The sequence below is a fragment of the Amblyomma mixtum genome, chromosome 5 (genome assembly GCF_055824585.1).
Source record: "Amblyomma mixtum isolate Tamu chromosome 5, ASM5582458v1, whole genome shotgun sequence".
Taxonomy (NCBI): domain Eukaryota; kingdom Metazoa; phylum Arthropoda; class Arachnida; order Ixodida; family Ixodidae; genus Amblyomma; species Amblyomma mixtum.
The window spans coordinates 62540320-62567413 of NC_143016.1; the positions used below are offsets into that span (position 1 = coordinate 62540320).

The following is a 27094-nucleotide window of genomic DNA, read 5'->3' on the forward strand; positions in this document are numbered from 1 at the left end:
AAAGAAGAGACATGCGGAACGAAGCACTCCCAAGCGAAACTTCGCTCGCAGAACAGGACGATTTGCATGGGGACAAGTCGGCGGAAGCTTTGGTGCCGACAAGCTCATTACAGTTCCCAACTTGCGCAGCGGAATGAGAAACGCGGCGCCTCTCTCTTAAGCCTGCTAGAGTGTGAGGAGTTATTCTCCTACGCGCCAGTGACCACGGGCCATACGCGCGCATGCTCTTGGCACGTGTATGAGCCCCGTATAATTAAAGAGGTTTCATTATGGCTATTAACTCTGCTGTCGGGCGCCGCGCCGCGCTGCTGGACAAATTAAAGGAGGCACCGCGCGCAGAAAGACCAAGAAGCGAGATGGGGAAAGAGAGAAAGTGTTGCTGTACAGCAAGATGCCAGGCCGGCCTCAATCCACTCTCCCAAAGTTTTCTTTATCTATTTTTTTTTATCTCGCCGCTGTTCCGACGCCCTCTCGGTACCCCAAGCGCGGAAGGCATGCGGAACACTCCAGACGATGCACACCCAGCCGCCGCGTACCTCGGATAAATGCAACAGCGACAAGCGCGCGGAGCGACGGGTTTAGCGACGCAAGATGAAAGGAGGCAGCAGCGTCGAAAAGATTACAAGAATTGACGAGAAAAAAAAAAAACACGAAACGAAAGAGCGCCTCCACGCGAACAATGAGGAGAGTAAAGAAAACGTTATGAGCTCGCGAGGCAGCTGTGGCAGGCTTTTCGTTTAGTGCCCGAGAATACTGGCAGCGACGTTAGCCCGCTGTCGCGACAGAACGATACTTTATCATTTCGAGCTTATACTAGCCGGCGTTGTCGCAGACGGGGGCTTATCCGCAACGTACTATACACTATGCGTCGTATACCAGCTGCCTCGTCCGAGTTAATGAATTTTCCCCAAGAGGCTACGAACAAGCAAGGAAAAAGTCGCCCGCAGAAGTGGGGAATAAAAAGAGGAAAACGGGCCGCGAGGAGAGCAAGCTGAAAAGAACGTCGCCCTAGAGAGATATATAGAAAAAAAGACGCTGGCCGAAGAACGCTTCCCTCCAGAGAAGCAGCGGCGCACTTCTACAGCTATTGTGGTGCAAACAACTACGCAGGCAAACAAGAGAGGGAACAGAAGACTGAGGCAGAAAAGAGAACACTGAACCATTGAGTTTACGAAATGATGTATACAGTATACTTCCTGCTGATACTACAAGTAGGCATTTTTACGCCCGCCCCGCCGCAGTGGCTCAGTGGTTGTGGCGCTCGGCTGCTGTCCTGAAAGACGCGGGTTCGATCCACGCCGCGGCGGTCGAATTTTGAAGGAGGCGAAATTCTAGATTCACTTGCACTGTGCGATGTCAGTGCACGTGAAAGAACCCCAGGTGGCCGAAATTTCCGGAGCCCTTCACTACGGCATTTCTCATAGCCTGAGTCGCTTTGGATCGTTAAACCCTCATAAACCATAAACCATTCCAGCAATCCCGTCCACTTTCGCATTCTGAAAGCTAAACGTTCCGACAGAACCGCCTGTCTGGTTGGGTTTGGCCCCTTGCTGCCCCATTATGAATACTTCAAGACGCTAGACACAGCTCTCAGTAACCCCTGAAGAAGGAGCCGGGCCGGCTTCGAAACGTTGGATTTCAAATTAAAAAAAGCTTTTGATGGAAACGTGTCATAGTTAATTATAACTTTCGCATTCTGTGCTGTCACCAGTTGCTTCAAAGAAGGATTGCAGGCAGACATTTTCCATTTTTAGACAAGCCTCCAAAGACTGGAGATCCTGAACGTCAGTATAGTGAAGCCACAATCGCTTTTTTTGTTTTCAGCTTAACGAACGTTACCCAAAATAAAACGCAGCTTGAAGCATTCAGTGTGGTCGAGATAAGAAGCGCCTTATGTAATCCTGCGAAAACCATGCCTCGTATTAAAAAAAAAGGATAAATGCGCAACACGGCGATGGAGTCGGGGAGGGAGATATGACTAATAATGTCTCGTCAGAAATTCAGAGAGAAAACAAAGCAAGACAACGGCAAGGCACGGAAGGCTTGGGCCTGCCCCCCATGTTGAGCAATCTCGGGCAGTTTCTTCTTGGTGCCGCGCACAAGAATGCCAAACGCCCTGCATGGCATACGGGCGAGGAGGCGAGATTTACGACGGCGGCGGGGTGCAGCGCGCGCGCATGCTTCGGTGCTCAGGCAGCTTTGTTCGGAGCGGGCCTGATTAAAAGCCGCTGTCACAAACACGAGCAGCAGAGGCAGCAGCGAGGGAATGGCCACTCTCCCGTCGCTTCACCACCCGCGACGTAATTGGTTCGCGCCACCGCGGACGACGCCAGCAGCATGACGCCGCGCGCGCGCGCGCAAAGGAGTTGTGAGAAGCGGTTCTTAACGCGCGCCATTTCATGGTGTATCGCATAGGTACTGGCATTGCCCGGCACGGAAAAAGAAATATGCTACCGGCCTATGATGCGCTCGCCTGGCTCAGCTACACGAGACCACAAATATATGGTATGTTTATTTGGTTTAATAATTGGCTGTGGTTTAGCTCTGGTTAACCCCAGTCGCTTTGTTCTTTCGTTGTTGCCTCTCTTTCGCGCTCTCCATAACGACTAGAATCCACTGAGGCGAATCGCATATATACATACCCCCGCGAGGCGACTGTATACCCCAGCGGAGCCCGTCTGGTGGAGCGAGGGGCGACGGCAGTGGCGCCGACGGCGGCGCCATCTGTTGGAGCGCGGCTGCGGCGTTGCTAGGCAACGGCGGCTACAGGTCGTTCGTGGGCCACGGCATACGGCTGAAGTGCGACCACGCGACGAGCCGAGCTGGGTGGCGAAGTGTTGCTTTCGCAACGATACCTTATGTACTGTTTACATGCAGAAAATTAAAGGAGCCGACACAAAAGGGCTCGCTTGATCGCAGGCGCCGGGCATTTTACTCGACATTCAACCGCAGGCACAGATAACACCACTCGTCACCTACAATAGAAGCGATCCTTCTGTACTGGGCCGCAGATTGTGGTAGCATTTCGATGACGGCACATTTCAGCGCCACTTGAAATGTCGCGTCCGCTGATGTAAGGCGTAATTCTAATGCACCAAAGCAGCGCGGGCATGACACGCGAAGCTGAGTGGCGCATGAGTCGGCCGTGATTGATGTCTGAACACCGGCAATCGTGTCGTGTTCAAAGCATGCCGAGGCGTATATACCAAAGCAGTGTCAAGGTGAGTAGGAGAGCTGAGGCATCACGAGTGAGGTCAATCAGATTCCAAGGAGGAATTTCGCCGGGCTAGCAGAAGCATGACGTTAAGTGAGGGAAACGGCGCTAAAGACACTACAGCGCCTGTGTAGTCTAGTCGCGCCCTCGTTTCTAGCGCTGTTTCTCTCACTTAACACCAGTCAGGTTCGACAACGTCTACGGGCGTACAGCGCCGACAGATAACACTCGACAATGGTAAATAATACAGATTCCGCCGACTTCAGAGCTAGCCCGGCGCGACCTGACATTTTGTAAAAGTACGTTACGAGTACAATTTCCCCCGCTGCCAAATCACAAGGCGGCTTCGAGAAGATTGGAAAAAGCGAAGAAAAAAAAAGGAATCCGCCTGGAAAGATGCGGGAAAAATGCACAGCAATGCCGGCTGGATGAACAGCGGCCCCTGGTTCCTAGTACACTCCGATGAGCTTAGGGAACAGGGCTACATGCAAGGGATAACAAGCATCGCGCGTGTTAATTCCACAGCGGCCGCTAGACGCACACCTGCCAAGCTTTCCTTAATGCAAGCGGGAGAACGAGACAACGAAGTACAAGAAGAAAAAGGTGACAGCCTCATCCCGGGGCTTACAACAGTTAATCCCACTTCACCTGAACCCGACGAGCCGAAGGAGAGAGCCAGTCGAATCAGCAAAGGAGCGCGAGCATTTTTCAACCGCCAAGAGCGCGTCGACCAGGAGAGGGGGAAGGCGCGCACCGCGGGAACTCATTTTGAAACAAGGCGCAGAGCGGTGATTTGTGCGGCGACACGCAAATGAGATTTTGATAACCACCGCGAAGTGGAAGGAAAGGGGTAGGGGGAGGGTGGAGAACGGCAGGTTAAATAAGGGGGCGTAAGCGAGAGAAGGCGGAGAGGACGAGGAGGAGAAGGCGCTCGCGTCGAATCAGTCGCGCAGCGAAACTCGAAACCGCCGCACTCGGCGCGAGCACAAGAGGGCTCGCGGTTGGGCCCGCGACCTCGCGCCCTGATGGGTACTTGATGGCACCGGAGTCATATTATACGGAGACGGAGAAGAGGTGGAGGAACAGGAGGGGGGTAACGGAGGAAGAAGGGAGGGCGCCTCTCCTGCACAGGCGATGTCATCGAAGTCCATACAAACCTGCGCAGGCGGCAGCCAGCCCCGCGCCCTTCCATTTCACGGAACACGCCCCCTTATTTATCTCCCTCGCCGATGCCCAAATATCTTCGTCGGCACTGTGCTTATTTACTTTTCATCTTTTTCTTTTCCTGAAGCCCGCCTCGAACGACCGAAAACGGCGCGACCAATAAAAAAAAACGAAAAAAAAACGCGAAAAGCGGCAATAGAGCCGCCACCGACGACGACGTCTCACATTGCCTTCGCGACTGCAATCCCGGAGGATAAAAATTGCCTTTGAACGTGGGCCGCCTCGGGATGGGAGAAAAGGGTCACTGAGAGGAGGAGGAGGGAAAAGTGGGGGGGGGGGGGGGGAGGTATGTGACCCGGGCCAATGCCGCACTTGTGCATCGCAGGCGTCCGTGCACAAAGTGCCCATACCCTCGTGAGCGTGCCGCTGGCGCGTGTGACAAATGTTACGCCCGAACACGGCAGGGAGCCGTCGTCGCCGCGCGGTGGCGCTAGTTCGCTTCCCTGCTGCGAACAGCGTCGTCGTTGCAGAAGCGAGTCGTTTTCAGGCGTCGGTCGAGCGACGGCGACAGATGGTACTGCGCCGAGTGTCGGCACGGATTCAGAAGCCCTGTCCTTTTCTTTCTTTCGTTCTTTCTTTCTTGCTTGCTCTTATAAGGCTCTCGTCGCTCTATCTCGTGCCCCTCGAGCACGCGATACTGCCGACGCATAGCCGTTATCACGATGTTAGTACACGGATAATGCACACAGTCTCCGGTGCGGTTTCCCGGAGTGAAAATGAAAGTGTGGCCGCTCGCACCGATGTAATACGCCAGATATCAAAATGTCGACACCTGTAGATGGGTGTTTGGCGCTCGTCCAGACAAAGGCTAATAAGTTTCATTTTGGCACATCGCCTCAGCAGTTTCAATGAAAGGGTGTACACGCAATAAGAACATATTTTGTTCCGCAGTTATCTGAGTGCCCACACACTCTTAGCTGGGAGGTGACCAAAAAAAAATAGCGAAAAAAAAAAGGAGGGTGAGTAAAACTCGCGATTGCAATAGCGGTTTAGCCGCCGCGGTGGCTCAGTGGTTATGGTGCTCGGCTGCTGACCCGAAAGACGCGGGTTCGATCCCGGCCGCGGCGGTTGACATTCTTTGGAGGAGGAATTCTAGAGGCCTGTGTACTGTGCGATGTCGGTGCACGTTAAAGAACCCCAGCCCTCCACTACGGCGTCTCTCATAGCCTTAGTCGCTTTGGGACGTTAAACCCCACAAACCAAACCAAGCAACAACGGTCGACTTGTCCGCTCACAGAGGCACTCTGCGTGTGTATGTGTTTGTGTGTGTGAGAGAGAAAGAAAGCTAACAAAAAAAAAAGAGTAGTAAAAAAACGCAACAGACACGGCCATCCCTGATGCAAGGTATCGCAGTAGCAGATGGCGCGCATTCGCGACAAAAGGCGCCAGACAACTTCCTTACATTGATTCTTCCTCTCTCTCTCTCTCTCTCTCTCTCTCTCTCTCTCTCTCTATATATATATATATATATATATATATGAAACGTATGAAAACAACCAGAGCTGCCAGATCGAGTCCGCCCGGCCCGTACACGGAGCGTACGCAAAAACAAGTACTTCAGCACCGGAACACACGCACACGCGAGAAAAAGAAAAGAAAAACCGAATAATGCCGCAAAAGGGGAGGCAGCGCCAGGGTATATAGAAGACAGGGAATGGGCCGTATAAGCGTCGCAGGACTTCCCGACACGGCGCTCTATAAATCGACGCGCACCTTCTTTTGTGCGCGCTGCGACACCGCCAGGGAAGAAGCAGGCCGGGACACGGCGGCGAAATTAGGAAGCCGGCGGCCCCAACCTCTTTCCACATCTCTCACTGCATTCCATCCGTTTCTCGGGCCGTCCGTTTTCGCGCTGTGTGTACAACGTCGGCCCGACCGTTTTTCTTTCTCCTATCGGCGGCCGCTTACCCTGCAACTCAATTAGTGGCGATGTCCGCAACGCCGTTATCACCTTGCCTCGTTCCGGCGCACAACAGGGCCTACGCCGTTAAGCGCGGATAAAATAAATACGAGCGGAACAAAAACAAGAAACGATTTTCGCGGATGAATGGTTCCAGACCACAACTGTATAGGAAAGGGTTGGGCAGAAGATCGGGGCCTTTAAGCCTCGAGGCTTAGGAAAAAAGATTTTCGCCTAGGGAAGACAAACGATTGCGCGGAAAAGACAAATGCACCCACAAGGCCGAAACGCACTTACACACCCACGCACAGTACAAGACTTCGTTGCGTAACGACAAGAATGCGCAAATTGTGCACGGCTTTTAGTTAGGACAGCCTGCAAGGTATGCGCAGTTTTGAGCACCTAGCTGCATTGCACTGCTTTACAACTCAAGTGCCCTTATGTAGCTTTCGCCGCTTAATTTTTAAGCTCTTTGCGAGAGCCGAAAATTATGCACCTATCTTCGATTTTGATTCGTCAAAGTATACGCAAGTCTTCAGGCTGCTTCAAAGCAAATACAGAAGAGATTGGTGCCAAACCCAGCAAAAAAAAAAAAAAAAAAATTCTGTTTTGTCTTACATACAAGAAGATCGTAAATACAAACCTTTTTAAGAAAAAAAGGTTCAAAACACGGCCGCAGGGGAAAAAAAAAAACAACTTATTCTCCTGACCTGTATCAGCACGATTCGTTGTTTTTTGTTTTTTGCAACGTAACGAGCGCTACCAATTGCTTACATAAAACTAACAGCGACAGCGCCTTACCCGAGGTTTAAACATGGAAGCTGTTCAGTTATTGTTACTTTTTGTTAGTTTTTTTAACGACTCCAACGCACCTGAAGTCGTTTTCACTAAAACTGCTGACCCTGAGGCTACAAAAACTTTACTGAAGGCAAACACCGTCCAATCAAGGACGCAGAAAATTCGAGAACTTCGCCGACTCTGTGCGTATCGTACAAATTGCGGCTGCCAGCGGTAACAAACCGAGGCGCAGTCAGCAATGTCAAGAGGCCACGGGCTCACTCACTACCGTTTGTCTGCAGCAGCGGACATATGGGACCCGTTCGTAGAAACAGAGAGAGAGAGAGAGAGATGGGGGATAGCGGTAAAGCAATGTTCAGGGGGCAGCATTTTATTTATCTGCACTAAAATGCAATAACCTCAACGAGCGACCTACGGTGTACAGAAGCTGGGAAGGTGAACGCGGTGTACATTCACCCAGCAAATATTTTCGGCTTAGTTCGTCAAAGCTCTTCTTGATACGAGGAAGTAAGGTTGCATGCAGAAATTAGGTTTCACGTCAGCTAAGACAGCTTCAGCAGTTAAGGGGGGACGCGACTTTCAGCATTTCAAAAAAATTTCTTGATGTATTTAATGAATTGTTCGTAGCACATTACAAACATTTCTATGAATACGCTCACAAAGCCTCACTGTTACGTATCCAGATAACTGCTTTCTAATAAATATATATTTTCCTCTTAATCTTCCGAAAAGGCTGCAGAGTCAAGAAAATGTGGCAGAAAGCTGTTTCAACGTTCACTGCGTTCCTATACTGCTAGGGTACAGGTCGAGACATAAATCTTTTTTTTTTCGGAAAGCAGAATGTTTGGCTTTGAATTTTTGCAAGGTGTAAATAAAATTTGTCAAGAAATTTAACATTCACAAATTTGAAAGCCAACATGTCGTGACTTGCATTATGGCCTTAAATGTAGGCGGAATGTTCATTGCACAAACATTAGCCCAAGAAAATCCTATTTAATACAGAAGGAGGATCCGAAGTGAGAGACTGAGGTGGGACCGCTTGAGGGGGGAGGAGGGGGGGGGGGGGGATGCCACAAAACCAAAGTGGTCAAAATAGAAAAAAACAGTCGTGAAGAAATCTGCTCAGCAAGGTGAAGACAGAGGCAGAAAACAGTAACGGAGAAAGATGTCTACTGTTCGAGCATTTTCCTGCCACGCAGGGCAGCCGCAGTTCACGAAACAGCTCTTCCCGGTCCACTTCAGCAATGAAACGTCGGGACAGCATAAAAAAAAAGAGAGGCATATAAACGGATGAAACAGTTGACAAAAAAAGTCAATTTCTGGCCATGTTAGGCGATTTCAAAGCCGTGACCCGTCTCAAGCACTCATCTCATGCTGGGATTACTCACTCCAAGTGGCTAACAATTTCCTGTTCTGTCTACTCCCTTAATCCTTTACCGCGCCGCTATTACCGTTAGAAATCTCCCACGCATTACACGTCTTGACCAAGTTAATTTATTCGACTTAATTCCAGACTGAATATCATTAACCGGCGTGCAATGGCTTTCGGCTGCTCAGCTGAAGGTCAGGATCGAATCACGGCCGCGGCGGTTGCATTTCGATGGAGGCTAAATGCTAAAAACGCCAGTGTGCTGTGCGGTAGGAGTCTTTCCGGCGCACTCCAATGTGGTGGAGGTTCGACATTCAGTCACGTGCCGTGACGTGCCATGCTCTGCTTTGTCGTACAGTATCACAGCTCGCTGCGCAGTTTTAAGTCTAATTACTAGACTTCTGCTTTGCCTCGCAGTTCTGGTCTCATGGGTGAGTACTGGTAACATACTGCGCCGGTTAACACTTTTCATTTAAAGGGTATGGGTAAGCTGCTGTCCATGATATGTATCGTACCATTAATTGCTTTCTGAAGACCTGCATTTGTAGGCCCTATAACTCCACTCACTGCTCTCACTACTTTATTACCCATCGTGAAATGTTGAACCATCAAAGGGCTACAAAACTACTTCAGTTTTATTGTTGTTCGTACCATTCCCGACTATCGTAATTTGCCTGTTTACGACTGAAACATTCAAATAATAATAAAAAAAAAACTCGATTCGCTATTAGAAAATGAAAGGCGCAGCAACTGTTTCGCGTAGTGGCAGACACCTCAACCGCGCCGCGAAGGAAGGAAGGAAGGTGGCCGTAATAGAAGCGAGAGAGAGAGAGAGAGAGAGAGGGGCAGTAGTGGAGGGCTCCGGAATAAGCTGGATCACCTGGGGATCTTTAACGTGCAATGACATCGCAAGCACGCGCTCGGCTCTGACGTTTCCCTTATCAAAATATTCGTTACGTACGCGTGCGACAAACGATGAAACCCGCAAGCGGAAGAGGAGAAGGAAAAAGCAGAAGAGGAGAAGGAAAAAGAAAAGCTTCTTTAACGCGAAAAAAAAAGAAAGAAAGCGGCATATTTGTGAATGCCACTCACGTTCAAATGTTTCGTGCCAATGTAAAACGTGACAGCTATACATCCGCGAGGCATTCAGGCAACCGACTGCGCAAGAGAAAACGCGCCTCGCTGCAAGGACACCGTTTGATAACCAGAAATGAACTGAGAGACGGAGATGAGGCGGCTAAGCGCCCCGAGGAAACGCTTCCGAACTAACTTGCAGACCTTCGGGCTAGTATTTCTTCTTCCACGTATCGACATCTCGGATGGGCGTTATCGACCGGTCAAGGTGCTGAAACGTACGCGCCTCGAATGTGCACTTTGCGTTGAGCAGAATACGTGCGTTTCACTACCCGTCTCTAAAACGTGCACACATAAAAAAAGACAAGAGGAACAGCAAACGGAATGCTGTGCCCTTTAAGCAAGTGCACGTCCACAATACAGAAGCAAGAAGAAAGAGCGATAGACCCCCTCAACTCCCCTCCCCCCCCGCGCAAGAAGAACAATAAGAATATAAGAAAAGATGGGCGCGCCAGTGCCGTTTCCTGCTAGCTGCTTAGGGAAGAATCGGCCAGCAGCCGTTCCGCGCCCACCACGCCCTCTGGCGTCTTCCAGCAAAGTGATACGAACGTCCTCCGTCAGCAGCACGGGTAGCACGGGCGCCGCCGCAAACCCAGCGCCGCAGGGAAGATAAAGCGAAGAAGGAAGAAAGCGGCGGCGCCAGCGACGGGATAAGAAGCGCGGAACTTGCGCGATGCACCTGCGGTGCGGTACTCGAGAGATCGCGGCTGGAACCGCAGCCCAGAGGCGCCTGGCACGTAACTTATACAGAGGGCGGGTGGGGCAAGGAGAGACGCCGCGCCGCTGAGGTGGCCTCGAATAACCGGAAGCAGCACACAGACCGTTCAAGATAGTGGCTCCCTGTTTGTGCTTGTTTTCTCGTAAGATTTTAACGCTATCGCGTTAAGGGTTCCGTTCAGCGGAGAACCCGGCGTCGTGGTTGGCGTGTCGTGAAAGTTTGGATTGGTCGAGAGGGCCGTGACGTCACACGCGGAGCTTCGGAATTGGTTTGGTTACTGGGGTTTAACGTCCCAAAGCAACTCAGGCTATGAGGGACGCCGTAGTGAAGGACTCCGGAAATTTCGACCACCTGGGGTTCTTTAACGTGCACCGACTTCTCACAGTACACGGGCCTCTAGGATTTCGCCTCCATTGAAATTCAGCCGCCGCGGCCGGGATCGAACCCGCGTCTTTCGGGTCAGCAGCCGAGCACCGTAACCACTGAGCCACCACGGCGGGGACTAGCTTCGGAATTGAAAAGTAATTCAAACATTAGACAAATTTTGATTATAAGGTCGCAACGTGACTCAAACGTCATATGGCATATAGGAACGTAAGGTAAATTAATTGCCCCGAAAAGAAAATTGGGGTAATTACACGAGGAATCGAACCCCTCACCCTAGTGTCGCTAGTCAGACACGTTATACTTCTACGCCGTTGATCACGACTGTTTTAAACATAGTATTTATTACAGCGAAATTATGTTCCATTTATATCAACTGTTTACAGCGCTTGTGGAAGCGGCATTTAAGAATTTTAAGGCATTTTAAGAATAAAAAAAGCGAATTTGATTGTACGAATCGCCGCATCTGAGGTAATACGAAACGGGAAACATTAAAATTTGCCTGCGATGGAAAAAGACTGGCTGAAAAGTTTGGCGCAAATTAGAAGGACACTGACGAGAACCGGCAGAAGAAGCTGAGGTTGAAAGCGCGCGAACCTCGAAAAACGTTCCTAAACGGCGGGTAACTGAAATGATCGAAGGCAGCGAAAACATTCCTGCCTATTAGTTACGCGAATAAAGGGAAAGAAAGCAGAGTGTTCCCTAGGCCAGAAGATGGTAAACATCTGTAACACGCCAATGACTACAAACGGCCTCATCTAAACCTACGTTTATATATAACGGATGCTGCATGGCAGTCGTTCAGCGTGGACGCTTCACCACCTGCCGGAAGAAGCAGATCCGAGCCGCCAACCTTCACGACCACATGTCTCGGTCTAGGGACTTGATTAAATTGGACTATAATCTTGATGAAATCTAAAGTGTACCTCTATCACAATCGTTGCAGACACCCCCTTTCTCATAGCAACAGCAAAATACAATGCTACGTGCTAACCCTACGTTGCTCAACGTGCCCATTCGATCGAACACATACGGCGCTGCCCTTCTCCAGGCCGGTGAAAAAAAAAAAAAACGGAACGTACCAGCACATACCGACACGTATACCACGCGCATAACGCGTGCCCGGGAGCGCGGAGAGCTCGAGCGGAAAGTGGCGCACGTCTGCCACTTTCCACGCCACGGCCTACACTGACGTCCGCAGAACGCGGACGACCGGCAGAGCTGCAGCCACGCATAGCCAAGCAACGACTACTACGTGCACTTGTAGCCACAGGTATACACTGCAATGTGCTCGCAACAGGAACTTTCTCCCTCGACTGCGCGCAGCGACGGAAGCGTTCGCGCACCCCACTTTTCTGTTATTTTTGTTTATCACCTCACGCTCAACGCTCGCGCAGCGGCCGCGGGCATACTCCACGCAGCACTCGCAGACTTGACGGGAACTTTCTCCGTCGACTGTATATGCGACGACTCGACGAACACATTCGGGTACGGCAGTTATACCTTTATTTATTTTTTTATTCTTTCATGTTCGAAGATTTCGCATGACTTCGACAACTGAGGCAGCCAATATCCGCTACGGCCGGAACTCAGAAGCCATGCAAAAAAACAAAAAAACAAAAATAGATTCGGTAGACTGTGCAGCAGCCGCAGTGTGGACTTTCGAGCGCAGTGGTTCTTCGCAGTGGCGCCGAATGCCGTCGCCACCCCGTCCGCATGCAGCTGCTGCTGCTGCTGTTCCACACGCGCGGCTGGTTCCGCACGCGTATGTGCCGGGCCGTTTTCCATGCGCCGAGCAGGCAGCTGCGAAGTGGCCCCGTTTGCATATAGGAATCTGCTCTTCGCTGCCCAGACGCGGCGAAAAAGGCGACCGGCGCTTACGGAAGCAGCCGTCCGCGCCCTACCGTGCACCGAGGCAACCATCACGCTACGATTAACGCGAGCGCAAAGCGGCACTTGAAATTCGCCGTACGGCCGCTCCTTGCGCAACTGTCGGTGAGTAGTCTGTTGCTCGCCTTATTTTCTGTTTTTTTTTTCTTTCACAAAAGGAAATAGTTAACCTCCGCCAGGTATACTTTTTCACATATGGAAATAGTTAAACTCCACCCGGTGCTACGGGGACGGCAAGCAAAAATTTGTATAAGCCTTGACGTCTCTCCTTGTGTGGACGGCGCCACGGCCATCACCGCTGCGAGCACGAAAAAAAAAAAGAAGAAATACTGACGAATTCGGCATATATGCTTAAACAATTTGATGGGCATATAGACCGATTTGGATTCGACTCTTCTGGGGTAGTGATGGTGGCCTAACAATGGACACGGGTAGATGCTAACGCCACATTGAAGACAAGTTGGCTGAAATGAAATACATTGTCATGTGACGCGCAGCAGCGTCGCTAGGTGCGTAAGGTTTACACTTTTTTTTTCTTCTTCAGCCGGCCGAATTATCCATGCAGACTATGAATGAATGAATGTTAATTCTTTCCAGAGCATCGCACAGAGCCCACGTTTCAGTTCACAAAACTCTATCGGAATTGTAGTGCACATTAGCAATAAAACATGACAAGTCGTCAGATTTGGTGCCGAGAGAACGGATACTAAGATGTAAGAGAGAAAAGTCATTTAAATCGAGGCAGCGATTTATTTGGGGTTGGAATAGCAATTTGTGACAGTGCATTTCACTGACAATAAGTTACTCAGTCAACACAGCAAGGTCACTTTCCAACCGAACAATTAACGCATGGTCCCTTAGCTTCTCTAAAGCTCCTTTCTTTACTATGACGAGAATACCTGGCCATGTTTTTTTTTTTGTGATGAAGACGACGACTCTGGTGTACTGTGAAGCAAGTGAGAATTCAGAAGAGCCGCCGCGGTGGCTGAGTGGTTATGGTGCTCGGCTGCTGAGCCGAAAGACGCGGGTTCGATCCCGGCCGCGGCGGTTGAATTTCGATGAAGGCGAAATTCTAGAGGCCCGTTTGCTGTGCGATGTCAGTGCACGTTAAAGAACCCCAGGTGGTCGAAATTTCCGGAGCCCTCCACTACGGCGTCTCTCATAGCCTTAGCCGCTTTGGGACGTTAAACCCCATAAACTAAACCAAACCGAATTCAGAAGAAAGAAACGGGACAACGAACGCACCCCGGAGCGCCACAATACGAGCACTGTCAAGCTGTGCTGCTCGGCTCGTGCCTTCCCGACATCTGGGCCGCCTGTGCGCTAAATAATCTGACAAGAGTCACCATCCTGAGATCCGGACTGGGAAATAGCAACAAGAATTTGGAATAAACGCGTTCGCGCGGTGAAAACTCGCTGCATCTTACCAACACAACGCCTACCGCAGAAACTATACACCCCATTTAATTGCTGTAAATGTTTGTACTGGCCAGGACAACGCAGCTTGGTTCTATACCAACGCACAAGCACGCTATCACTGAAAGCAGCAGAGCACTGAAGCGCAGCCGAAAGCAGGTCGCCGCCCCTCCATTAGCGATTATCACAGAGAGACAGGCAAGCAATAAGGGGACAGAAAAAATAAATCACGAAATGGAGAAACAAAAAAAAGTAAGAGAAAGCACAGCGCGAAGGCGAAAATGGCCAGGCAGCGCACGCATATGAGGAATGACGCGTCGGCACCACTAGCACAGCAGGAGCAGCAGCGGCTCGCTCGCTGAGCTAATAGGGGGCCGCGCCACCGTGGCTTCCACCGCGGCGGAAGGCACTCCGATACGCGCAGCTATACGTGCAAGCGAACAGCCACACAGTAAAGCACACCATGCACCACCAGGTCAGCGGCGCGCCGCCACGGAACGGAGGGAGGAGAGCCACGGCTGGGCCCTGCGGCCGAACCGGCCGGATGATGAATAGGATCGGCGGGCCGCACGCCGCCCACGCGCGCGGGCGGAACGGACGCCGTACGGCGGGAGAGCCGGGATGCTGAGAAATGAGTTCCGCCCCTGCCGTCCATCCTTCACGACGACCGCCGCATCCACCGCGCGAGCCTGGACGAGGAAACGATAATCGGATCTTCACGGAAAACCGCACGCACAAACAAGGACGCCCAAGTCACGGCAGCCACGGAGCCCAAGGTACGTCGCCGAGCGTATTTATTACGCGCACGTACAGTGCGCGTAATACAGTGCGCACATACTGCTGTGCGTGCGTGCAAGCGCGCATGCGCGCGCGCGCGCGCGCGCGGTAGTGTGCGTGTGTGTGTGTGCGTGTGTGCGTGCGTGCGTGTCTGTGTGTGCGTGCGTGTGTGTATGTGTGTGTGCTTGCATGCGTGTGTGTGTGAGAGAGAGAGAGCACACGAGACTCTATATAAAGCCATCCGTACACACATACGTTATGTACTTAATACATACACGGACGCGCGCATATATACGCGCGGGGGCGAAGAATTACGCGACTCCTGAAGCAAGCGCGCGGAGGCACGCGACACGCAAGGCGTTTCCTCCTCGCCATCTATTTCTCGACAGCGATGATAAAGGATACACCGTGGAGAGCTTCGTTTCTTTCACGTACTCGCGCTAGCGGCTCTGCGGGCTGAAACGTCATTACGCGCCTCGCGAATGAGGCCTAGCTAAACTGGACTGGACGCGCGGCGTAGGTGGAGATCATGTGCATGCAGGTTACCGACTCTCCGCGGAAACGCCGGGAGAGAGAAAGCGATAATACTGGCCTCGGTGCAGGCATATCATCGCCTATCCCCCCCCCCACCTCCCTTCCCAATTTTGTCCCATATGTTTTTGTCCTGCTTACCCAGCTAGCGCTACCCTGCGACACAAAACACGCACCGATAGACGCGACGCCGTCGTCCTACAACGGCGCCTGCTGTCTCAGTAAGCACAAACTTTTACGCCACCTGCGACTTCACAATAGGCGCCCGGGTTATGAGTTTTGCGATGCTAGCGCGACAGACACATTCCACGGAACAAAGCGACACTGACGCCAGTAAAACGAGTGATAAATATGACACCCATACCTGACACCCTGACACCCACACCTGACACCCATATCTGACACCCAGCTGAAAATAAAAGAAGCCTACACGCTACCAAACAAGCTTACGTTCCTCCAGTGTTTAGGGGAATCCACCAGGGTGGTGCATATTTGTAATAAGAGAGTAATTACACTATTTAGCATGAATCTAGGCGCAGCCATACGGCCAAATATATGGAAGCTATACAATTTTCATAAAAACTTCGTAGTCGAAGAAAAATTCTTCAAAAGAAAGCCTAGCGCGCAATTGAAGGCGAGAGGAGAGACAGTATATGGACAAGCACTACAAAAAAAAAGAAAGTTCAAATGGGGATCGAACCCACGACCAACGGAACCTAAGCCCCGGACAGGCGGTGGTCCCGAGGTCGGTCCGGGGAAGAATTTTTCTTCATCTACAAAGTTTCACTGGAAGCTGTAGAGCTTTCCATTGTAGCCGTGCGGCTGTGCTAGTGTGGACGTTAATGAGTAATTACTCCCGTATTACAAATCTGCTCCATACTGGGGGATTCCTCCTAGTTAATCATAGGACACCATTCCCACTTTGAGTAGCTGAACAAGTTCGCCCTCGCCCTACCATCTGCTAGCCGTCCTTGTTAGCTTAGTTGGCAAAGCGACAGCCCGCCTTCTTTCAGAAAGGTGGCGGTGGTTCCAGGTTCAATCCCTGGATAAATTTTTCTTCAATTACAAAGTTTCTGTGAAAGTTCTATAGCTTCTTTCTGCAGTTGTATGGTTGCGCATGGGTGTATAACTCCCCGATTACTCCCTTTTTATAAGCTCCGGTCAGTCAGCCACGGGTCCTGCGACGGAGGAGGTCCCGTCAAAAGACAGGTGTAAGAGGGGTAGACACGGAACGAGGCGTCCTTTGCGCGAGCAGCGAGGACATTGTGGGAGCGAGTGTAGCTGCTGAAGTGGCCACAAAGCTGAGCTGCTGTTAGAGACTTGTCTTCGAGAAGATGATACGCGCACAAGGCACGCCAATCGGACAGTATGTTTTTTTGAGGGAATCTCTAAAAACAACATGAAACCGAAAAACCAAATTTAGACACATGTAGTTCAACAGTACTGCATATTGGGCGAGTTGGCTGACATACATCTTGCAAAATTTTAGCGCGAAAAAACACGGACAGAAAGAGTAGACGACACGAGCGCTCGTGTTGCCTGCTCTTTCTGTCTGTGTTTTTTCGCGCAAAAAATTTGCAAGACACATGCAGTCTCGACTGGCTTCGATAGAACGAAAGCAAATGCGAACTATCGACGCCAGCGCCCACGCACGGAACGGGGGCGGGTTGGATAGAGTCTCCGTGGCAGGAATATGGATGACGAAAGAGTATGCGCTCCTGCGTATACACTGCGCCCGCCCAAACAGCGCCCTCACGCTAGGTGGCTTGCGTTTAAAAGTGAAGATCATTATAAACGAAATGAAATCCCGCAACGCTTGAAAGTCCGCGAAACATTACTCAAAATGCGTGTGAAATGAACACAAAATATAGAAAAGGAAGCAAGAAGCGTACTGCGCAGAAGAAAAAAAAAATCCTTCATGTAGGCGGCCAGCGATACAAACTCCAGCCCGCTTGTGTCAGGGCTCCGAGAAGGGGTGGTATCTCCGGAACCAATTACGGCACAGCGCGTCAGGAGAGAGAAACCGCGACAAAGTCCAAAACGGGCTGCAACAAACAGGCCCGGGATGATACAACAACCGTCAGCTTTTCGCATCTTCTGCGCAGGTTGTTTCTTTTTTCGCGTTTTTTAAAATTAAGTGCATAGCGTCTTGTTACCTCCTTCGCTGTTTCTGCACCCTTTTTCGGGCAGGCAGGTCTTATGACTCCGTCTCGTGGCAGTTGCAAGCCTGTTCCGTTTCAGTTTTACCAAATAAATAAGCTGCTGAGTGGTAAAGCTGGCTTTCCCTCACCAACGCCACCACTGGGGATAAGCCACCTATGAAGGCAACGCAAGCGGTCAAAAGCAAACCGCAGAGCTGGCTTTCCCGCATTAGCACGTTTATTGCGGCTAAGCAACCCCTAAGGCACCATAAGAGGTCAAACAGCAAGTGGCGACGACTGCCCCCTTTTGTCACTTTGTACCCATAAGAAGAAAAAAAAAGGGGGGGGGGGGGGAGCTCATCCGCCCTCTACACTAGAATTTTAAAAGATGTGTTAAATAACCATGACAGTGGCAGAAAAAGTGCTCTACGTAGGACCTCGAAGAGGCAGCCAAGCTACCGCTAGCAATGCCTACACTTGTCGCAGCCAATGTCTACGCGAATGAAAATACCCAAAAGGACAGGGAAAGCTAGAGCACGTGCTCTGGTCGCGATTTCGGCTACAAAGACATTTTTCGTTTCGACTGAAGCAAAGTAAAAAAAGAAAAGAAAGGAGATCAAGACCTACAGAAGCATTTACCGAATAAATAATTTATTTTTACTGAGCTGTAGAGTCGACCCCGAAATAAAAGAGGAAGCCAAACCCCCTTCTGGCAATACACACAAACGAGTAAATAAATGCGCGCTGAAGTAGCCCTTTTCTCCGTGTACTAAGACAAACAAGCATAAAAAAGAAGGTTGCTGCCTACCGAAAAGACCAAATGGGTACGGTTCAGTTTCAAAAAAAAAAAGAAATAAAGAAAGAATTGTGCCACGGTTTCCCACAGACGCGAGCTCCGTGCGCAGTCGAGCAAGAAGACTGCACGACAGACACACTAGGCACTCGCACATGCCTCGCGAAAGACAAATGCAGGCGCAGAAACGCGCGACCCGAAAACTTCGCGCGACTCTCGGAAAACACACACCACGGTGGGCAGCGTTTTTCGAGCGAGATTGCTTTGAACTCGGTGCCCAAAGAGGTTCCCTGGTTTATGTTGCATGTCACATTAGCTTCTTTCCGCGGAGAAAAGGCAGAGATGGGGGAACTGCGCGCAGCAACTTTTCCCGCGCGCTTGGTAACAAAAGTAGAGCACGTGAACCGCTCTAAACTTCGCTATTTTTAACGGCAATCTATAGAACACTCGCGACGAACGAGACTACAATAGGGGCTCCATACGCGGGCTGGTGTAAGCCTCAACGACTACAGCGAATACTACCGGCCGCCAAAAAGGATGAACGGTGGGTTTAAATGACCGGCCCTATTTCGTCGCCCCTGTGGTTCGCCAAGATTAGCCGCGAGGCGCATTTTTCGTGAGAGGAATGCATTACAGCGGCGATGAACTCGAAAGCCGCATTGTGCGTCCATAACAATGGGGGATAATAACCAGTTTTTAAAATAAAGGCTTTGTTTCGTTTCAACTTAGCAGTGGTTGCTGCAGTGTGCTCTCTCAATTTCGGAGAAACGTAGCGCGAACACACGCGACCATGTAAAAAAAGAATAAAATAAATCGAAGCCCAGGTGCACAACCTACATTCGCAAAGGCGAAACTGGAGAGGGCACAATAACAATATACAAGCGTGCCTTAATGAGAGGCGGTTGAATGCAGAGGTGAAAGGCTGACATGCGCCACAGTATTGGTAGTTCCTGAATGCGCCCTGGGTGACGTTCCAGCGCGGAAATAATGGTCCAGCAGTGCTGACCACGAATGGATAGAGGATAAGAGAACGAGAGTAATGATGGACACGCACGAATGCATATTCTTTTCCATGATCACTTTTTTTTTTACTTGCAGCTAACGGTGTAGTTGATTTTCGGCGCACGCGGTATTAAACCGAAATAAAATATAAGAAACGGGAAAGAGACGCAAGAACCCAACGCAGCCAAGCATTTAGAAATGCTATATTTGTATACACTACAGATCAACTAGTAATTTTCTGCAAACTAAGAAGCGCGTAGTCGCACTAGCCTTCTTCGTTTAGGCGCACGCCACTTAAAATATAACCGGGAGTAGGTGACATTGTTATCAGCATCACACCCTTAGAAATAACGCAACCAAAAGGAGCCTCGGCTCCAGCTGTTGCAAAGCATATACGAGGGGGTACCCAAAAGAAACCGGACTAAATTTTTTGGTCGGGAAAGCTTCTGTGGTACCGCGTTTTGCCACTAGGAGCGCATAGAACGAACATTCCAGAGTCAGTAAGCCGAGTGCCGTCGTTTAAGGAGGTCAGACTAGTTTAGACAGAGTTTTAGAGTGATGACTGTTTTGTGTGAATGTCGTTTTTGCAATGGCTGATTTTCGTGAACAGCGTGCGCCGGTGAAATTCAGATTTTTGCTCGGAAAAAGTTGAATGGAAACTCTTGAAATATTAAGAAAGACATACAAGGACGATGCTATGGGGACAACTCAAGTGTTCCTAAATCGAATCCTGAATCAAAGCAACAATCATGCCAATCGAAAACTTCAAATTCACCTCGCCTCAAGAAAGCTCGTCAGGTGAAACCAAACCTCAAAACAATGCTAATTTGTTTTTTCGACGTGAGAGGAGTCGTCCATTGAGAATTTGTTCCGCAGGGTAAGACAGTTAGCCAGGCTTTCTACTTGGATGTTTTGAAAAGATTGGGCAACAGTGTGCGGTGGAAGTGGCCAGATTTGTGGCGGTCGGGTGACTGCTTTTTCCATCATGGCAATGCACGTTAAAGAACCCCAGGTGGTCGAAATTTCCGGAGCCCTCCACTACGGCGTCTCTCATAGCCTCAGTCGCTTTGGGACGTTAAACCCCTTAAACCAACCAACCAACCAACCAACCAACCAACCAACCAACCAAAAATGGCATGAACCCTATTCCTCAACCCCCATACACTCCCGACCTTGCCCCGTGTTACTTTCTTTGTTTCTTAGAATGAAAAAATACGTGAATGGAAAGCGTTTCGCTGATGTTGCTGAGGTGAAGAAAAAAACGACGGAGGCACTGTCAAGCATCACAAAAGATGAATTTAAACAATGTTTTGAAAAATGGAATGAAAGATTCGACAAGCGTATCATTGCAAGTGGGGAATACTTTGAAGGAGATTGAAGGTTTGTGCTTAAATTGTGAACAAATAAGTTCAAACAAAAATAAGACCCGTTTCTTTTGGGTACCCCCTCGTATAAAGTAGATTTTCCAGCGTTACGTTGTTCCACCTATTCGCTCTGCCTCATTCCCGGATCTTCCCGGAGGAGGAAAAAGAAGTCGGCGAAATAAAATGCAAAGAATAAGTGCAAGCAAAGCTATAGCGCCCAGCGAGGCGGCGTCACAGGAGAGGGGAAATTGTCCGCTTTCCGCCCAGCACAAGCCCGGTTTCCGCGATCGCAGGAAGCCCCTGCGCTCGGGCGTACGGGAATAACCCAGTTGGCGGCGTCGCCGCCGGAAGGAAGGAAGGAAGCTCCGCCAGTGCCACGCTTACGCGCCGCCAGGGGGCGCCGCGAATCGACCCGCGCAGAGAACGTGAGCTCGCTCGTTTTCCGACACGCGGCGCCCGAGTAAACCGCATGTAGAGACACCGCGCGAAACTAGCCGGACGTGGAACGTTTCCAGGACATTACACGCTTTCGGCGATTGCGGCACCCGTTATGCACACGACGCACGGAGCGTAAGCGACAGAATGCGACGCGCTAGCGCATGGCAGTGGCGCCGTGAAGGGCGTTTACGCTGCCCAGTCGCGAAAGCTGCCGAAGCTTGCGGAATGCGCGGGAACATTGCGAAGTTTTGGGGGAGCCGAACGACGCCACGAACGCGGCAAGCGAAACGGACGCACACGCCAGCACTTGAGAGCGCCTCGGCTTCTGCGTTCGTCGCTCTACTGATGCAATGAAGCACCACCTAGCCCGCGAACCCCGTCTTTGATGGAACCTGTCGAGTAAGAGGCGTTAAGATATTGCTGCTGCCGAGATTTCAGACACACGGCCCCAGTGGATTCCATGCGTTGCCGAAAATTCTCGAAAAGGCCGCCGTATACGAGACACCGAGGAGTCCACTCTTCGTCAGTAATGCGTGTCGAATGCGGGCGTGGTTACTTATGAATAAAGATTATCATTGGTGGTATGTACGTCAGTCAGGCTCACGCATTTTGTTTTCTCTACTCGGCTAGGACGTTCAATGGGCCCACACTGCCGCCTTCTATTTGTTTTCTTTTCGTCGATCTTTAGTACACAGCATAATAAATATTAAAGAAAGAGCCGCGAAAGCACAAACCACGATAAACGAGCGAGCGAGAAAATAAAGAAGAACGAGAAAAAGAGAAAGATCGGGAAAAGCCATAATGTCATAAGAGGCAGCCAAAAGCTTGCCGCGGAGGCCTAGACCACAAAAGACCCAGGTTGTGGAAAGCATGCAGGCAAGTCGCTTCTACGACAGCACTGCTGCAAGAAAGCGCGGCGTGCAATCGGTGGATCCAAGACAGTGGCTAAATATAGAAATAAAAGAATAAATAAATGCGAGCAGAAAAAAAGACAGGCCCATTCGAGTGGAAGATACCCACTCGCCCAGACGCCTCCAACGGCTGCCCTGAAGGGGCTCCGATAAAGTCCGGCGCCCATACAGGAACGCAGAGGACGGCGCGCAGGCCTCCAGCCTAAGTGAGTCTGAAAGCACTGGCAGCGAAAACCACACCGTAAACGGGACGGATATAGTGTACACACATACATATACGCGAACGCCGACGATAGCAACGGAGCAGAGGCAGAGATCGGAGTAGGCCGCGGATGTAGCCTGACGGCTCCCCCGGACACACTGCTCGCCCGCGCGGTAAGAGCGCGCGGCCCGAGTCAATAAATGACGGCACTTCTTCCTTTCCCTCTTTTATTCCTTTTCTTTGTTTTCTCCTTTTCTACGCCGTTCTCTCGCTCCAGCGGTCCCCGCTGTAGTGGCTGTTTTGTCACGACAAGCGACGCGTGCGTGCCTGGCCATTTTCCCTGGCATGCCAGGAGCGCTATTCTCGCGTTCCCAGATACCACACTGGACACAAGAGCACGAAAACCAATAATAAAAAAGAGAAAGAACAGATTAGGAGAGCCTTCGAAGGAGGAGGACTTGTGCCGTGCATAAATGCTACTACGATGGATGGTACAGCCAGAGCAACCTCACGTGGGTATATAAATGCGAGCGCATATGGTAAAAACAATGGAGGTGATAGTGCTGATGCTCTGATTCTGCTAGCGCAAAACAGCTTATCGTAACAGGGACGTGGCTAACCTGTACGGCCTGTAAAAGCTACCGTTAAATGATGAAAACGAAAAGTGATAGTGAGTCCGATACAGGTATCGCGTCACAACATATAGCCGGGTTTCCATACTAGCTTTCCCTGTGAAAAAAAAAAAAGAAAAAGAAAGGAAGGTGCACACACGCCGTGTGGAAAGACAGCACAGTGATATCCGAGCCAAAATCACAGGGAAGAAATCGGCATGGGTAGGGCATGTAATGAGGAGGCAAGGTAACCGATGGTCACGGTAACGGAGTGGATTTCTAGAGAGAGCTAAGGTTGCAGGGGACGGCAGAAAGTCAGCGGGCAGACGAGATTAGGTAGCCTGATGGGATAAGGTGGCCAGAGCTCTACCGAAAGAATAGTTAACTGGAGGCCAGTGGGAAAAATCTTTATCCGGCACTGAGCACAGTAAAGCTGATGGTGATGATGATTGTCATTACGACGATGATGATGGGCTGTGCAGTTTTTCTCTTGACAACATTTCAATTCGCACAGTGCGGCTCTCTGGGACTGCGGCCACCACAAAGATCATGATACTGCGATAAAACCGGGATCATCATCATATAGGAGCTTTTGCAACTGCACATAAGCGCAGCCGCCGGTTTCGGAGTTCGACAGCATCATCATGGCTTCCACTGCACTTTCAAAGACACCGTCCTGACGGTGACTAAGGTTTGGCATAATCCACATCAAGCTCAGTCGATCCCACAAAAACACCGTCAGTCAGCGTAAAATGAGAACACGCGAAGGCGTACGTGAGGAGAGTAACAGTGGTTGAATAGAAGAGAAAAAACTTCCTTTCCATCTGACGATGAGACATATATCTTCAGTCAAGTGTAAAGCGGGCAGTTTCAAGAAATGTGGCGACGCATTTGTAGGGAAACATAATGGGGCTTCGTGCTACGTCGCTTTCAAGTTAATTGATCGAAGAGCGGGACAAAGGGGACATGCCGATCATGGGCCAGCGCCCTTCGCTAAATTAATAGCGACAAGCCCAAAAAACCGAACTTTGGCGCATAATTAGCACGCCTGAAAATACGCATTATGAAATCTAGATAGAGAGAGGGGAAAAGAAAGAGAACGAAAGAAAAACTGATTGAGACAAATGACTCACGGAGCGAAGCTGGGATATCGGAAAATATACCCCCCATTTGCTACACCGAAACAGAGAGAGAGAGAGAGCTGACAGCGGAGAAAGAGGAAATACTTCATCAAGTATACGAAGGGAGGAGAGTGAAAGACGGGAGCGAAACTCGGAAGACTATGCAGAGACCGATTCAAAGCCGATAACGCCAAATGTAATCAGGAACAATCAAGAAACTGCCGACTCGATGAAAGGAAAGTTTCTGCCCAGTTAGCGACTCGGAGATCGACCACCGCGCACCCAAGCGGCAGCGGTCAGAGTAGTAATAAGCGGACTACGACTTTCAAGCGGGAAAGAGGCGAACAAAGAAAGAAAACAGCGAGCGGCAGGACGAGAAGAAGAAAAGGGCCGAGAATTCGGCAGTGCCCTCCCGGTGGTCTGAGGTATAAACCATTCTCGAAAAGCGCAGAACGGCAGAAATTCAGCAGCAGGCCAATACAGCGCTGTCTAAGGACCGAAGAAGATGTAGCGCCGAGGAAGGAAGCAGCTTAAGCGAATGCTCACATCGCGGGGCGCAGGCCAGTAGAGAGCGAGGAAAAAAAAAAAACGATGCAAAACTCAAAAGCGAAAGGCCAAAGCTGATTGCCTAGGCGCTTTAAGGGAACGCTTGATCGTGAACTGTCGAACTTCGACCATCCGATTGCACACACAAGAAAACGAAAAAAAAAAAGAACCCCAATCCGCGGGGGAAAAGAACGCGCCCTGAGCTTCTTATGTATAAGGAGTGCCGCCGCAGGCCCTAACGGATTTTCCATTCCTCTTCTGCTTGTTTTCGAATTCTCCCTGGACCGAACGTCAGCAGCGGTCCGCTTCAAAGGAGCGGAGAGCAGGCGAGAGAGAGCGCGCGGAGTCATAAGAGATTCTTTTGTTTTCTCTTCCTTCCATTTTCCGCCAACTGCGCCAGCTGAGCTGGACTGGGCGCGGTTTGCGCAAGCGCCGAGCGAGAGCGGAGCTTCATTAGCCGCTTGTGTATCATTAAGTGTAGTTCTCCAAACAAAGAGCCGCTACTCATCGCCTTCGCCGCCATCCCTCCCCCTCTTTTCCCGCCCTTTTCTTCTCCGTTCCCTAATCATCACGAGCAAAGAGGTGGACCCCTTCCCATTCTTGCCTTCTCATTTCGCTTCCATGCGCGGCAGTTGTCCCTTTCGCTGCCGCCCCCGCATAACGACGGCTAGGGAGAAGAAGAACGCGGGGAGGGGCAGCGCAAACAGCGAGAGCCGAGAAACAACACGACAAGAGAGCACGTATGAGCAAACAGTCAAACCCTGCTAAAGATCAATACGCGCACCCAGAAAGGCAAGTGCAAGGGGGGAGGGGGGATGGAAGGCAGCAGATGACGTTCGTGTTTCTCGTCTGACATTTCTGGCTCCCTCCCTCCCTCTCCCAAAACCCTCTCGGCTGAAGCACGACAGCAAGCAAAAGCAAAATGGAATGCGCAAACGGCCGCGTGTTTCGTGCCTCCCAAACGTCTTTGCGAGTATAAATTAGATTAGCGTAACTCTACAAAGACAGAAGAACCAAGAAATCATTTGCGTGTCTTCCTCTTTATGCACGTGCTTACCACTGTATATATTCGTTTACTCCCGTTTTCATTTTACCCGCCGGTCTTAGCGACGTTCTTCGCGCGCCTAACGCCACAACGGTGCAAGGATCGCTACTTCCGGTACTCGCAGTAACACTACCAGTCAACGATCGTAGCTGCATTCGATTCAGCCGTGGTTCACAGCACCGCCTCCACCGGTTCATGGTATGCTGCGCTCAAGCCCTCGATTCACAGCGCCCCCTGCACCGCCACTCTCGATTGAGCTACGTGCAGTGGCGGTGCCGCTATGGTGTACGGAACCGCGGAACCAACTAGCAAAAAGGCGCAACAAAGTTGTGCGCATATGCAGACGACGCCACCACGGAAGTTCCGTGATGCAAACCAGCACTGGTCACAGAGCTGCATGTAAAGCGGAAGCTATAATGAACTACAAGCAAAGTTGCGGATATATGTGATATGTGGAGCACATATACTTAGCGAACCATGTTTGCCATGAGCTGAGTGAAAAGAAATTTTAAGCAGCAATTAATGCCCAAGTTGGAACCTTCTATTCATTTCTCGCCAATGCGACAGAATGACGAAATAACAGCGAACGGACAGGAAAGCGATGTTTCCTGCTTAGTTAATGGACCTTCTTTGCAACTCAACGGGACATTAATGCAATCAGCTTGCACGCAACACGCCGATTCGTGAGGCAGACACATAGAACGGGAATTCAACAAGCTTGGTTTAGTGACGTGACGGGAGAGAACCCAACAAGAGCAGGCGGCAGGGTATGCATCAGCATGCCCATCTCCAGACAGCAAGGCGAAAAGGCAAAACGAAACGAACAGATAGCAAATGGAGGAGGTGTTCACCGGACGAAAGCACTTAAAAAGGAATTGTAAATGACCATTGAATGTCTATTTAGATAGCGAATAGTGGATGGGCGTAGGACGAAAGACCACTGTATAACTGCAGTTAAGGGCAATCTAATGAGTGAAACTTTTGCAGTACAGTCTCAAAGCGACGTAACTACCTCTCTATCAAACTTGACAAAGACGCGACATGAAGTGGTCGTGGCCCCGCGTAACAGTTGCCAAGAAATCCTTTTTCCTCTTCCACCGGATTCCGAAGAGAGGCTTCTCTTTACCAGGAAACGGAGACAGACGGAACAAAACAGAGGATGAAAAAGTAACGCTACTTTTGCGGCAGCGTCAAAGGCAAGAGGTTCTTGCTTACCTGATCGCTGTCCGGAGCCTGCCAGCTGTCATTGCTCTGCAAGAGAAAACAAAAACAATACATCAGACGTCAAAACGAAAGTAGAGAGCGACTGACACTGGAAAAGAAACGAAAACAATCTTTTTTTTCCCTTGCACTGAAAAGAAATTATTTCACTGCAGGCACACTTCATCCGAAATCTTTCGTCTGGTGATAAAACAGCCTCATAAGGCCTGAAGGAGGCCACAAAAAAAAAAAAAAAAAAAAAAAGACGGCATTTTTGAAAAGGGTACATAAAGTCGAATAGCAGTGGGCTCATTGCTAGAATTTCCGGATACGAGAAAGATCACACAGGACTGAGAAAACAAGTG

General features: G+C 50.3%; 1 protein-coding gene across 13 annotated transcripts in view; it reads right to left on the reverse strand.

The window, feature by feature from the left end:
- dlg1 (MAGUK family member discs large 1) overlaps positions 1-27094 on the reverse strand; it is a 559794-nt gene that overhangs the window by 155994 nt on the left and 376706 nt on the right. For all 13 annotated transcript variants that reach the window (XM_089544710.1, XM_089544718.1, XM_089544717.1 and 10 more), the window contains one exon: positions 26745-26780. In XM_089544710.1, the coding sequence (XP_089400836.1) occupies positions 26745-26780 (36 nt within the window). The remainder of the gene's footprint in view (positions 1-26744; positions 26781-27094) is intronic.